This window comes from Microcebus murinus, chromosome 11 (assembly GCF_040939455.1).
Source record: "Microcebus murinus isolate Inina chromosome 11, M.murinus_Inina_mat1.0, whole genome shotgun sequence".
NCBI classification, from domain to species: domain Eukaryota; kingdom Metazoa; phylum Chordata; class Mammalia; order Primates; family Cheirogaleidae; genus Microcebus; species Microcebus murinus.
In genome coordinates, this window is record NC_134114.1 from 51989587 (window position 1) to 52002599 (window position 13013).

At 35.2% G+C, this 13013-nt stretch overlaps 1 protein-coding gene across 1 annotated transcript in view; it reads left to right on the forward strand.

Moving 5' to 3' along the window:
* FCHO2 (FCH and mu domain containing endocytic adaptor 2) overlaps nucleotides 1-13013 on the forward strand; it is a 127033-nt gene that overhangs the window by 30067 nt on the left and 83953 nt on the right. Inside the window, 3 exon segments of the mRNA XM_012783348.3 lie at nucleotides 1777-1918; nucleotides 2010-2162; nucleotides 8280-8384. Of these exon segments, the coding sequence (XP_012638802.3) occupies nucleotides 1777-1918; nucleotides 2010-2162; nucleotides 8280-8384 (400 nt within the window).

The following is a 13013-nucleotide window of genomic DNA, read 5'->3' on the forward strand; positions in this document are numbered from 1 at the left end:
TTCTAGAGGCTCCATGATGATATGCCTCTTCTAAAACATAATTTCTTCTTTACCACAGTAGAGGGGCCAGGAAGTAACTGAAATAACAAAAGCTAGCCAATTAGCCATGGTTTTATTATAGAAAATTGTACCCTGTTCTTAGTTACCAGGTCGAAGATAAAAGGAATGTGAATTAACTTCAGCAGTGTTTTCTATAACAAAATTACTGACAATATTAATATCTTCAGAACGTGTGCTTTTCATAAATAATAGATAGTATAGTCTTTTTTGTGTTAGTGTCATTTTTGAAAACCATAAAGATTTTAAATATTCATGTTTTTATTTGCTGTTGCATATTTTAGCAAGAAATTGAATTTTGTCTTTCGGTTTTCAGTTGTATTTAAACACATATTGGATTTATGAGTCTTCTTTCTTAGTGCTTATTAATGTATATAGTAATGTGTATTACTTGGCTAGAAAATAGTTGTGTATATTAAACTTTTAAAAATCGAATAATATTTGAAATTTGTTAAACCTGTAGTTAAAGAAATCTTATGTTGAATCCTTTGCACTATAAAGAATTCTTTAGTAAAGTAAGGGAATATTCCATTTTATCTGCTTTGTGAAGTTTAAACTATTGTATATCAGGTTTATATGAAGTCACATACATACATTTGGGTGCTTTAGTCAGTGGATAATTTTCAAGTGTTTTTTGTGTGTGTGTGTGTGTGTCTTGAAATTTTCCTTCTAATATTATACTTGCCAGATTTAGTACTGATTAGATTTTTACAGTGTGAGATGATATCTAAACAGAACAGTCCTTTTCTAAGGATTTTAATTATCCTCTTTGAACTTCTTTATTACTGCATAAAATGATTGTCACCAGTTAACTTTCCACCTGGGTAGGAATGTAATAATTAGCACAGAGTACATGTTAGAATAAATAATTGTTTTCTCTGCCTTCTTGCCTTAATGAGCATTGCTGCTATTTTTGTTTGTTGGTTTTCTATTAGAAGTTTTACCATAGAGACTAAAGTAGTACCTGAGCAAAGCATAGGATAAAATTATCCTTAGGTCATTGTCTACAGACCAAATCAGTTTAAACTAACCATTGGCATCCTACATATGTATTAAAAATATGAGAATATAGTAATTCTTAGATGTACTTGAGCTTGTTGAACATTTTAAATCCTTAATATTGAGAAAAAGTGATAGGAAAGTATATCATATATCATATATCATGAAGTACACAGGTAGATAAAATTATAATACCCAACCAAAGGTTTCCGGTAACTGACCTAAAATAATTCTTACATAATTATTAACAGTGAAGACACTTACAAAATCATGTGTAAAAATTTGACTTTGCATGTTTAAATTCAGAGAAACTTTATTTTTGATGAAGCATTTTAAATGGAGTACTGAATAGTTTTAAGTTGAATTTGATAATAGAGTTAATTTTTAACAGTGGATGGTGATAAAAGGGCTTTTGATAGAAGAAATCAACTCAGAAATTAATGCAGTATAACTAAGTAAAAAGGCTGTGGCAAGACCTGTGATATATAATTAACCAATTTCTGTCTTCCTGAGGTCTAAAATTATTTTAAGTAATTAACCAGTGATCAAAAAATCAAAGTCAGTTTCTCGATCATTTCATTCATCATTTATCTTAATTTCATCTTTTGCCTAAATAAAATTGTTAGCTATTCCATTATTATTTCCATTGGTTCCATCTTAGAACCTTAAACTTTTTTTTTTCTTTTAGTAAATTATTCCCATGTTTTTCCTTTTCGTTAGAACATTTGCACCAGTGTGGGATGTGTTCAAAACATCTACAGAGAAATTAGCAAATTGTCACTTGGATCTTGTTAGAAAATTACAAGAATTAATAAAAGAAGTTCAGAAGTACGGAGAAGAACAAGTAAAATCTCATAAAAAGGTATCAATTTTTTCTTGTTAAAGGATTGATCGGTCAGATATTGAGTGCTTTACAGTTCAGTCATTTTGATGAATCATTTCATACTAAACAGACTAAAGAAGAAGTTGCAGGAACTCTGGAAGCTGTCCAAGCCATTCAGAGCATAACTCAGGCCCTCCAGAAAGCCAAGGAAAATTACAATGCCAAGTGTGTAGAACAGGAGCGTTTGAAAAAGGAGGGAGCTACACAAAGAGAAATTGAAAAGGTAATTGTAATAAAAATAACACCTCTGGTTTCAAAACACTTTGACAAACAAGACTGCATTTCATCTTCACATCATACTAAAACATGTTATTTTAACATGAAGACAGACAGAGATCCACTATCTTGTCTCGTGTTTACCTGAGACATGGCTTCTGTTAATAAGTTCCTATTAAATGTTTCTTTCTGAGAAATTGGATATGTCAACCTCTTTCTTTGGCCTCTTTACTGTTTTGGCCTTTGGGGGTAGGTTTGCATAGACCTGCTCTCCATAGAACAGCATCTGTCAGAATTGTTAAGAATGTCACCTTTGCTTTCCTGTCCCCTTTTCTCATTTTCTGTATAATAGATATATAAATACTGTGCTTGTGTAGTCCACTGGGGAAAACACATTCTTGGTTTTTGCTGAGTCTATGCTCCCAGGCTGTTAGTCCTCAAACTTGGCTTAGAATAAAACTAACTTTAAATTTTGTTAAGTTGTAGTGCCTGTTATTTAACCTTTCAGTTGACAGGTATTATAATGAATGGAGGAAAGAAAGGCATAGAAAATTCTTGAGGGGTAGGGAGAGGTTCTTAATAAGAAAAATTTTAAATAAAAATGAAGACAGTGTGCCTTATAGTGTTAGTGATTTACCTAAGTAACATAGTAGATTTGTAAAATATGTTGTCTGGCAAATAGCTTACACATTAAAATAAACAGTCATTTTTTAATGTCATTGATATATTTGCAGGATATATATATTTTTTTGAGACAGAGTCTCTGTCTGTTCCCTGGGCTAGAGTGCCATGGAGTCAGCCTAGCTCATAGCAACCTCAAACTCCTGGATTCATGCGATCGCCCTGCCTCAGCCTCCCGAGTAGCTGGGAGTCACGCGCCACTGCGCCCAGCTAATTTTTTCTATTTTTAGTTGTTTGGCTAATTTCTTTCGATTTATAGTGGAGACGGGGTCTCACTCTTGCTCAGGCTGGTCTCGAACTCCTGAGCCCAAGCAGTCCTCCCGCCTTGGCCTCCCAAAGTGCTAGGATTACAGGCGTGAGCCACCACGTCCGGCCCCATTTGCAGGATATTTTTATAGTAAGATAATTAATAAGATCACTGCTTGGTATAAGATTTAACAATGAGGTAAAATTTTTTTGAAGCAAGATTTTGGTATACTTAGAAAGGCATAGATACATGAAGATAAGCTTTAAGTGTATTTTGTGGGTGATTTATTGCTGACTTTGACCACATTCAGTTGCATTGTGGTAAACCACAACCTTTTCCCCTGCTCACATTTTAATTGAAAGTAGGTTGTTTTTTTTCTCCTTTCAAAACAGTTTAAACTAAACCATTTACTCATTTGAAATGGTATATCTCATTTAGGAATGAGCCATGGGAAGTGATAATTTTGAAAGCTTTGTATAATATTTGAAATATCCAGTAAGAAAGAAAACCACATTGTACCTATCATATGATTATGACTATAAAAGTGTATATACATGAGCAAAAATTAGAAGGGAATATGTGGAAAAATCAAAATGATTGATGGAATTTGGAGCAATATAGTTCTTTTAATGTTTGCATAATAAATAAAACTTTGGAGGGGGTAAAAAGGTAAGACACAGTAAGTTAATGGTTTGAAAACACCCTCGAACTTTCAGACACAGTAATTGTGAATAAAACATAAAAAGAGAAAACAAGATAAAATAGCAGAGTCCAAAAAGAAGAATATTATTTCTGTGGACCAGAAATAGAACAGAAATCCAGATTGGCATGTAGAGATTAATTATGCAGGCTTGTTGGGGTCTCAAAAGTCCCTTTAGGACAGTAGAATTTGGCTCTTATATGGTAAAAGGGACTAAATGTCTCGCTCTTGAGGTGAGGTAAGAAGAGCATGGCCCATTGCCTGAAGCTGTAGAATGGGAGAAAAGGGTTTTATGCTGCTGACTAGGGTTAAAGGCCTACTGGAAGTTTGGGGTTTAGGTACAGAGATACAATCTTGACTGGGAATCAAGCCAAGGAACTAATTCATGACTATTTTAGCCATATCCCCAATATTCTTGCAGGGATATAATTAAAAACTACCTTTATATGACTGAAACTAAATTGGGATCTTGGAATGAGCAGAAGGTAACCTGAAAACTATTTGTTAGGGATGAGTGAATATAAAGGATAAAGCATAAGACTTCTAGGAGGTACCATTTACTTTGTATTCTATGAAGTTGATCAGCAGTATTGATGGAAGGAGAGAGAGAAAAGAAGGGGGCAAAAAGTAAAAAATCCTCCCATTCAGAATGTGCAAACAACCAAAATTCTAGAGCATATTTATTAATCTAAAACTAAGACATCAAGTAAATTTTATAATTAGAGTAAGAATTCACTCCAGATGAAATTTAAACTTATAGCTGGGCATGGTGGCTCACGTCTGTAATCCTAGCACTTTGGGAGGCTGAGGTGGAAAGATTGCTTAAGTTCAGGAGACCAGCCTGAGTAAGAGTGAGACCCCATCTCGACAAAAATGATAGAAGAATTAGCTGGGCATCATGACGCACATCTGTAGTCTCAGCTACTTGGGGCTGAGGCAGGAGAATCGCCTGAGCCCGGGAGTTTGAGGTTGCAGTGAGCTATGATGACACCATTGCACTGTAGCTGGGCAACAGAGTGAGGTGTAAGCCATAGGAGCAATTTACTGATAGTACATACTGTAACATACATGTCAAACAGTGAATTGGTATTACTTACATATCATTAATGCAGATGTTTATTATCTACATTAGTGGAAACTTGTCAGAGAATTAAAATACTCGTAGGTTAAAATACTGCTCTCTATTCTTTTTTTGTGAACCTAGTAGGCTTAACATAGTACCTGGTATGTAGTGACCACTTGAAAAATATATGATGACTAAAGATTACACTTAAAAAAACTGGAGTCTTTTGATATAAACCAGAAAAAGTTTAATGTAAGGTACGATTTCGATTAAATTAAAGGATTTCTTTTTTATTAACATACTGAGCAGCATTGTAGCATATGGTTAAGTCCAAGGGTTATAAGTTGGTGACTGAAATCTAGCCTATGCTTCACTTGCCTTTGGTGGGGTGGGCAGCTCAGAGGAAGGGGTGCTTTTCTCTATCTGCTTAGAGGTGGCATCTCTGCTTGTGATACTAGGTGTTGTTAGTGGATGTTCTGATTTATAGTATATCCTAATCTAGGTCTGAGTAGTAATATATTTTGTCCTATAATAATAAGTTTCTTATTAACATAAATGTCGATTTTTTTTTTTTCCCACCGCCCTCGATTTTTTTTTTTAGATATAGTTCCTGAATCATTTTTCCTTTGTTGAACTTGAAAACATAAATACTATGGCTATCATAACATACTGTGCTTCTCATCCTCACTCACAAACACCTATTTTTATAAAACACCATTTAGTAGGCACTGTTTATGGACTGTGACTAAGTATTTTATATGTATATATTTGCCTCATAGGATTATACTATAAAAATTATAGGTACTTAAACAGAAACATTTCTAGTAGTATATCAGTAAATTAATTTATAATGCTAAGGAAATGAATAAAATGTAGAATTTGTTTTATTATCAATAGGTAACATATTAAAGCCAGTCTTTTATTTTTGAGAAGAAATATTAACTGTTGCTTTCAAAGCATAGTTTTAAGAACAAATGCTCTAACTTCTTTTTAAATAATGACTTTATGAAAGTTGCCAAGTTTGCGCGGTGGCTCACGCCTGTAATCCTAGCACTCTGGGAGGCCGAGGCAGGCAGATTGCTTGAGGTTAGGAGTTCGAAACCAGCCTGAGCAAGAGCGAGACCCCGTCTCTACTATAGCCGGGCATGGTGGCGCATGCCTGTAGTCCCAGCTACTCGGAGGCTGAGGCAGGAGGATCGCTTGAGCCCAGGAGTTTGAGGTTGCTGTAAGTGAGAGCTAGGCTGACGCCATGGCACACTCTAGCCTGGGCAACAAAGTGAGACTCTGTCCCAAAAAAAAAAAAAAAATGAAGAAAGTTGCCAAGTTTGTTACTACCAGGGCATTCAGTTTCTGTAATTCTACGCTAAGAATTTATAGCATTACTAAGCATATATGCTATTTAGAAAGCTGTTTTGACTTAATAATTTAGTATTGTTGTGTAGCTGTTTCCTATGAGAGAGATTTTTTGCTTTCAAAAAATACAGATGTTTCTAGTATAAAATCATCTAAAAATTACCTCTACATCCTTTTATATGATATGCTTAATTTTCTTTAAATTTATTTTTGTGATTCTTAAAACATCTTATAAATCAACAAATTATTTTCTAAATTTTATTCCCAGTAATTAGTTAGGGCTTCTTTTGTCAATTTTTAAGATGCTCCTTAGAGTTGGTGTGTAATTTCCTTAAGATTCTGGCATATTAGTTTTACCTTTCAAAAGTGACAGCTGGGCCGGGCGCGGTGGCTCACACCTGTAATCCTAGCACTCTGGGAGGCTGAGGTGGGAGGATTGCTTGAGCTCAGGAGTTCGAGACCAGCCTGAGTAAGAGCAACACCCCGTCTCTACTATAAATAGAAATAAATTAGCCAATCAACTAAAAATAGAAAAAATTAGCTGAGCATGGTGGCACTGCCTGTAGTCCCACCTACCTGGGAGGCTGAAGCAGGAGGATCACTTGAGCCCAGGAATTTGAGGTTGCTGTGAGGTAGGCTGACTACACGGCACTCTAGCCCAGGTAAAAGAGTGAGGCTCTGTCTCAAAAAAAAAATAGTGACAGCTGATGTAAAAAATACAAATTAGAACTTAAAAAAGGGTACCTTCTTTCTTCCTTCATGCTTTCAAGTGAGAGAAATGAATTTTTACAGTTGCCTGGTATCAGAGTATATTCCCCACAAAACTTATGTGTTTATAATTTTGACTTAGATCCAACTCTTAACCTCTGAGATAAAGATAATAATTTTATGGCCAGGAGTAGTGAACAGATAAGTTTGAATGCTGAGTTGGATGGCTAGACCATACTAGATGCTATGAAGGATATTAAAGTCTAAATACACGTAATCTCCTCTGTCTTCAAGAAGCTTCCTTTTTCTTAGAGAGCCAAGACATTATTACTGTAGAACAACAGGTTAAAGAGAGGGTTGAATGGTAAGCTGAGAAGGGGAAGTATCTTGTACAGAATCTGTAAAAAGAAAACACATAAAAAGAAGAGATTATAGGAAAGATCCCATGAAATAAATTATTTTTAAAAGTATAGACACAATCATTATATTTTTATAATTTCCTGTTTTTATAAGTCTCGTCTCAAATTGCATATATATCTCTAGTAGAAGTGATCTTAACTCATGTCTATCAAAAGAGCTGGCACATAAATTATTAAGCAATAATTCAATGTGCATTAGAGAAAAAAGAGTAGGTATTAGGATGACGAACAAGCAAAGAAGAAGGAGCTACCGGTGGGGCTACATCATTTTGCCAGGCTGTGTCATTAAAAATCACTCTGTGGACTGTAGGGTGTTGATTGCTCTTGTATAGACTGAAAACGTGCCATTAAAATTGTTTCTCAAATAAATTTTAGCAAACTTGGTTATCTGGGTTTTCTAAGAAGGTACTTAGTAAACTCTAAATATCCATTTCATCTAGTTATGTGTTTGAACAGGGCCAGGTTGTTATAGGAAATATAGTATCAGTGATATAAGATAATGTCAAAAGGCTGGAAGTGGAAAAAGAGTAATACAAGAAAAATCTATAGGAGCAAACTAGAAAATTGTTGCAAGTTTTAGTCACTTTCTCTAGGGATGGACAGCTCAGTACAACTCAATAACTCAGATATATCCTTATATAACATCAAAATAATAGTAGCATGTATTCTTGTTATATGATAGTTTCTTGTTAGAAACCAGAGTAATAGCAGGGTACTATTTTATAAATTAAAAAGAGAATATTTTAACTATTCAAAGCACATTTCATCAGAAAGGAGAGTCATTGTTTAATTCCTGAGTTATTTTGTGACTATAACAAAAAATGCCTAAGGAGGGCTTTATAACAGGTATTAAAGTTAGGTATGTATCATATGGAACTTTTAATATGTATTTTAATATGTTAGGAAAGAAAAAAGTTAAATGCACAGTTAAAAATGTTTTTGTTTTATTACAGGCAGCTGTTAAATCTAAGAAAGCTACAGATACTTATAAACTCTATGTGGAAAAATATGCGTTAGCAAAAGCTGATTTTGAACAGAAGATGACAGAAACAGCTCAGGTTGGTATTTTAAGGCTTTAAATTGGAAAACAGGATGTTTATGTATACTAATTAAATGTAATTTTTATATCATAATTTTTTTAGTATTAGAAATTTTAAAATGCACAATCTCAATGTATTAATGATACTATTTAAAAAATAAGCATCTTGTTTTGGAGATCAAGAACCAAGATGCAATAATTATAACGTCATAGGAATTATTCAGATAGATTAGAAGAAGCTGTTTAAAGATAATTGGAAGGCCAGGTGCGGTGGCTCATGCCTGTAATCCTAGCACTCTGGGAGGCCGAGGTGGGAGGATTGCTCCAGGTCAGGAGTTTGATACCAGCCTGAGCAAGAGCCAGACCCCTTCTCTACTAAAAATAGAAAGAAATTAGGGGAACAACTAAAAATATATAGAGAAAATTAGCTGGGATTGGTGGCGCATGCCTGTAGTCCCAGCTACTTGAGAGGATAAGGCAGAAGGATCACTTGAGCCCAGGAGTTTGAGGTTGCTATGAGCTAGACAGACACCATGGTACTCTAGCCCGGGCAACAGAGTGAGACTCTGTCTTAAAAAAAAATAATTGGGGTGGGTGCAGTGGCTCATGCCTGTAATCCCAGCACTTTGGGAGACCAAGGTGGAAGAATCGCTTGAGACCAGGAGTTTGAGACCAGCCCGGCCAACATGGCAAGACCTTGTCTCTACAAAAAAAAAAAAAAAAAAAAAAAAATTAGCCAGGCATGGTGGTGTGCTTCTGTAGTCCCAGCTACTTGGGAGGCTGAGGTAGGAGGATCACTTGATTCCAAGAGTTCAAGGCTGTAGTGAGCTATGATCACTCCATGGCATTCCAGCCTGGGATACAGAAAATGAGACCCTATCTGTTTAAAATGTGATAATTAGGGAAAATGAGGGCATTGGTAGATGATGAAGACAGTGCTGATTGTTAGTCTTGTGTGTGGATTTGCTTCTGACTAGGAAGAAGGTTGGAAGTGATTCAGTGCTAACAATATAGTAGTAAATAAAATAGCTAAAAACCCCTGCTCTCATAGAATTTATATTTAAGTGAAGGAAGACAGACAAAGATGTCTGCTTTCCATTAGCTCAGGATAAATTATATCTGGTGTAGTGTTTTTAGTGCCTTCATTACAGAGCTGGTTTAAGGTGGGTGCCTTTTATGAATCATACCTAACATTTCCACCCTTACCCTTCTTGTCCTCTTTCTTGCTTTGTTTTCTTCTTTAGTACTTAATATCATCTCACATACCAGAAATTTTATTTCTTGTGTCAGTCATGTCAGATTAGGTATGCTGAGGTGACTAAGGGCTCCAGAAGTCTCAGTGGCTTACAATATCAAGAGTTTATTTCATTCTCATGCTGCATGTTCCTCATTGGTTGGCTGCAGCTCTTTTCTACATTGTCTTTAGTCTGGTACTGAGGCTGGTGGATGAACCTCCCTTTGGAATGTTCTTAGTCACCACGTCTGAGGACCTAGAAACATAATGAAGCACATTGGCTCTTCTACCCATATTTTGTATTGTCTGTCTTCCCCCATTAAAATGTCAGTTCTGTGAGAACAGGGATTTATTTTGTTTAGTTTTCTGCTGTATCCTCAGCATTTAAAATGTTTCAGCTCTTGATAGGTACTCACTAAGTATGAAAGAAGGACTTTTATGAATCTGATTTTTTGGAATCTAGGTCTTCTTTTTGTCTTTCAACTTGAAGTGGTTAATGACTCATATCTCAGAAACCAAAGGCTTGCATTCTGGTATGAGTGCACATGCGTATCCATCTTTACCTACCAAATAGTAGGCTCTGTGTGAGATGCTGGGTGTATATGGTATATATGTAAATAAGACAAATATCTCCCTCTTCTAGGTGGAGTTTATAGAGGAGGGAGGCAGACATTGAATATGTGCTTAAGTATAAAGTTTATAAATTATTGTTAAGTGTCACAAAGGGAAAGAATAGGCTTCCATGAGACAGAATAATAGGAATGACCTAATTTGGATTAGGGAGCCATCAAAGGCCCCTTTGCAGAAGTGACATTTTAAAACTGAGAACTGAAGAATGAGTAATATGGGAAGAGAGTTCCTGGCTTTGGGTATGAATGCCCAATGGTAAGAAAATGCTTACCAAAAGCTGAGTAAGGGGGGATAGTGGTGAGAAATGAAGTTGAGGAGATAGGCAAGGGCCAGGTTTTAGTAAGGATTACGTTTTCTTTTAAGAGCAGTTTGAAGCCACCTACTAAGGGTTTTAGGCAGGGATATGACATGATCTTATGTGCATTTTAAAAGGTAAATCTGGCACTTTTGTGAAGAATGGATTATAGTATGGCCAATGGAGAATCAGGAGGCCAGTTTGCCAGACAGTATTGTGGTCAAGAGGGCCAGTGTGGTGGTCTTAGAGAAGGAGAGAAGGGAGGGCATTGGAAATGGCAGGGATAGGGTGGGTTGAAGAATTCTGAGGGAGTTGAAGATCACTTCCAGGTTTTATCTTAAGTTTGTGTGGCCAGAGACAAATGGGAAAGACTAGATGAAGAACTGTTTGATGGTAGGGGAAAAGATCAGATATTTAATTTTGAACATACTAATTTTGAGATGCCCAGGAGATACCAAGTGGGCAGTATTGGAGGAGCCAACTAATCTGGGCTGGACATATGTCTACAGTTCCTTGTCCACAATTCTGAATTCCAAAAGCTCTGAAAACGAAACTGCTTTTTTCTCAGATTCATTTGGCAGCAAAACTTGACCTGAACTGGTACAAGGTAGTTTATAGTCTTTATTTATCCTGTATGTTTTCCTTTAGAAATATTCATGTGTTCGATAAACAGATGCCACTATAGATCCTGCTGGGTAGTATTAGGAAAAATATTATATTTTTTATACTATCTTTATTTAAAAAGTAAAAAATACTTTGAATTCCAAAACACACCTGGTCCCAAAGATTTTGAACAAAGGATTGTGAGCCTATATGAAATAGAGTGTTATAAGTACATAAAGCCATGATGACATCACTTTTGGTTAGAGTGTTGGGAAGAAAGGGCCTCAGGACCAAGCTCTGAGTGACTCATCATTGAGAATTTGGTAGAAGAAGAGATTTTGAGACCCAAGTAGAAGAAGTCTAAGAAGGAAGAAAACTGGTTTAAGTGTAATGTCATGGCAGCTGTGAAAAGTAGCTTCAAGTAGAAGGGTTTAGTTAGTTGTGTTAAATAAGGCTCCAGTTTCAATTTCTGTAACTTTCTAAACTTTCTAAAAGTTTCAATTTCTATAGCAACTGACATTACTGTAGACTTGAGCAAGTGCTGTGTTGTCTTTTAAATCACAGGAGCACTCATTTATAAGGCAATTATTGTTGATCTGTTAATTTCTCATTAAAATGATTAGTTTTTATCACTGAATATGTTTACCTTTCAATTAATTATTTAAATTGGAGGAAAACAGGAGTTAGAATTTGCTAGAGTTGGTGTTTTTGTTTGTTGATGTTACTTTATGACAGAGTGCTCACTCATCCTTCCATCGCCTTATGTCTTTCTGCTTCCCTGTTGTTTTTTTTTTCCAGAATGGCATTATAATTGTTTATTCTGCTGTTTTCAAGATGGGAACATTAATTTATTTGAGCACATATGTAACCATGCTGTTTTTAAAGAAAGATGATACTGTGCCTTGTTAATATGTTGTATATATTCTTTTTTGTGTTTTTTTCTTTATCTCTGTGTGTCTCTCTCTGTCAGTCAAACACATACAACTGCTGAACAGGTTAACTATTGTTCTTTTAATAGAGAGTAGACTTTAATTTGGGTTATTTAAAAGTCAAAAGAATGCTTTTACTTCTCTACTTTCCTTTTGTTCCAGGCCAGCTGGTTGACCTAATCGCAGTAGGAAGGAACCTGACAGTGTAGTGAAAATCAAATTTGACTGGCAGGACCTACATTTACTCTTGGGAAAAGATAATTGAGTCCCTAGGGTGAAAGAGGTTAGAATCTACTTAGAATATTTGTGATTTAAGTTTTTTCGTTTAGAAAAACTTAGGTTGAGAATAAGAACGATTGAAATTGTGACTTCTCTTTAAACTCATGCTTTTACCACTGTTAGTTAATTGGACATTTAAAAAAACTTGAAACAGAATATGGAGATTTTGTTTACCTTAAAGGAGGGAGATAGCTGGTTTATGGAAACTTTGAAATTTGCTAAGCCACATCCCCAGATTAAGAATTTTTAGGATTAGAACACTTTTATATATCTTTAGTGGCTGACAAGATTGTATAGTCCATGTATCACTTATTGAAGGGAATACTCTCTGAGAAATGTGTCTTTAGGTGATTTCATGATTGTGCAGACAGCACAAAGTATACCTGTACAAACCAAGATGATATTAGCCTATTACACACCTATATGGCATATACGCTGTATGGTATAGTTTTATAGGCTACTAACCTGTATAGCATGTTACTGTACTGTACTCAATGCTATAGGAAGTTGTAACACAATGGTAGAAATTTGTGTATATAAACATAGAAAAATATAGATATAGTATAAAAGATAAAAATAATAAATTAATAAATCAATAGTAAATTAGCCCTAGTTTAGTGTAACTTTTTACTTCATAAATGTTTAGACTGTTTTGTGATAACACTTAGCTTAAAACAC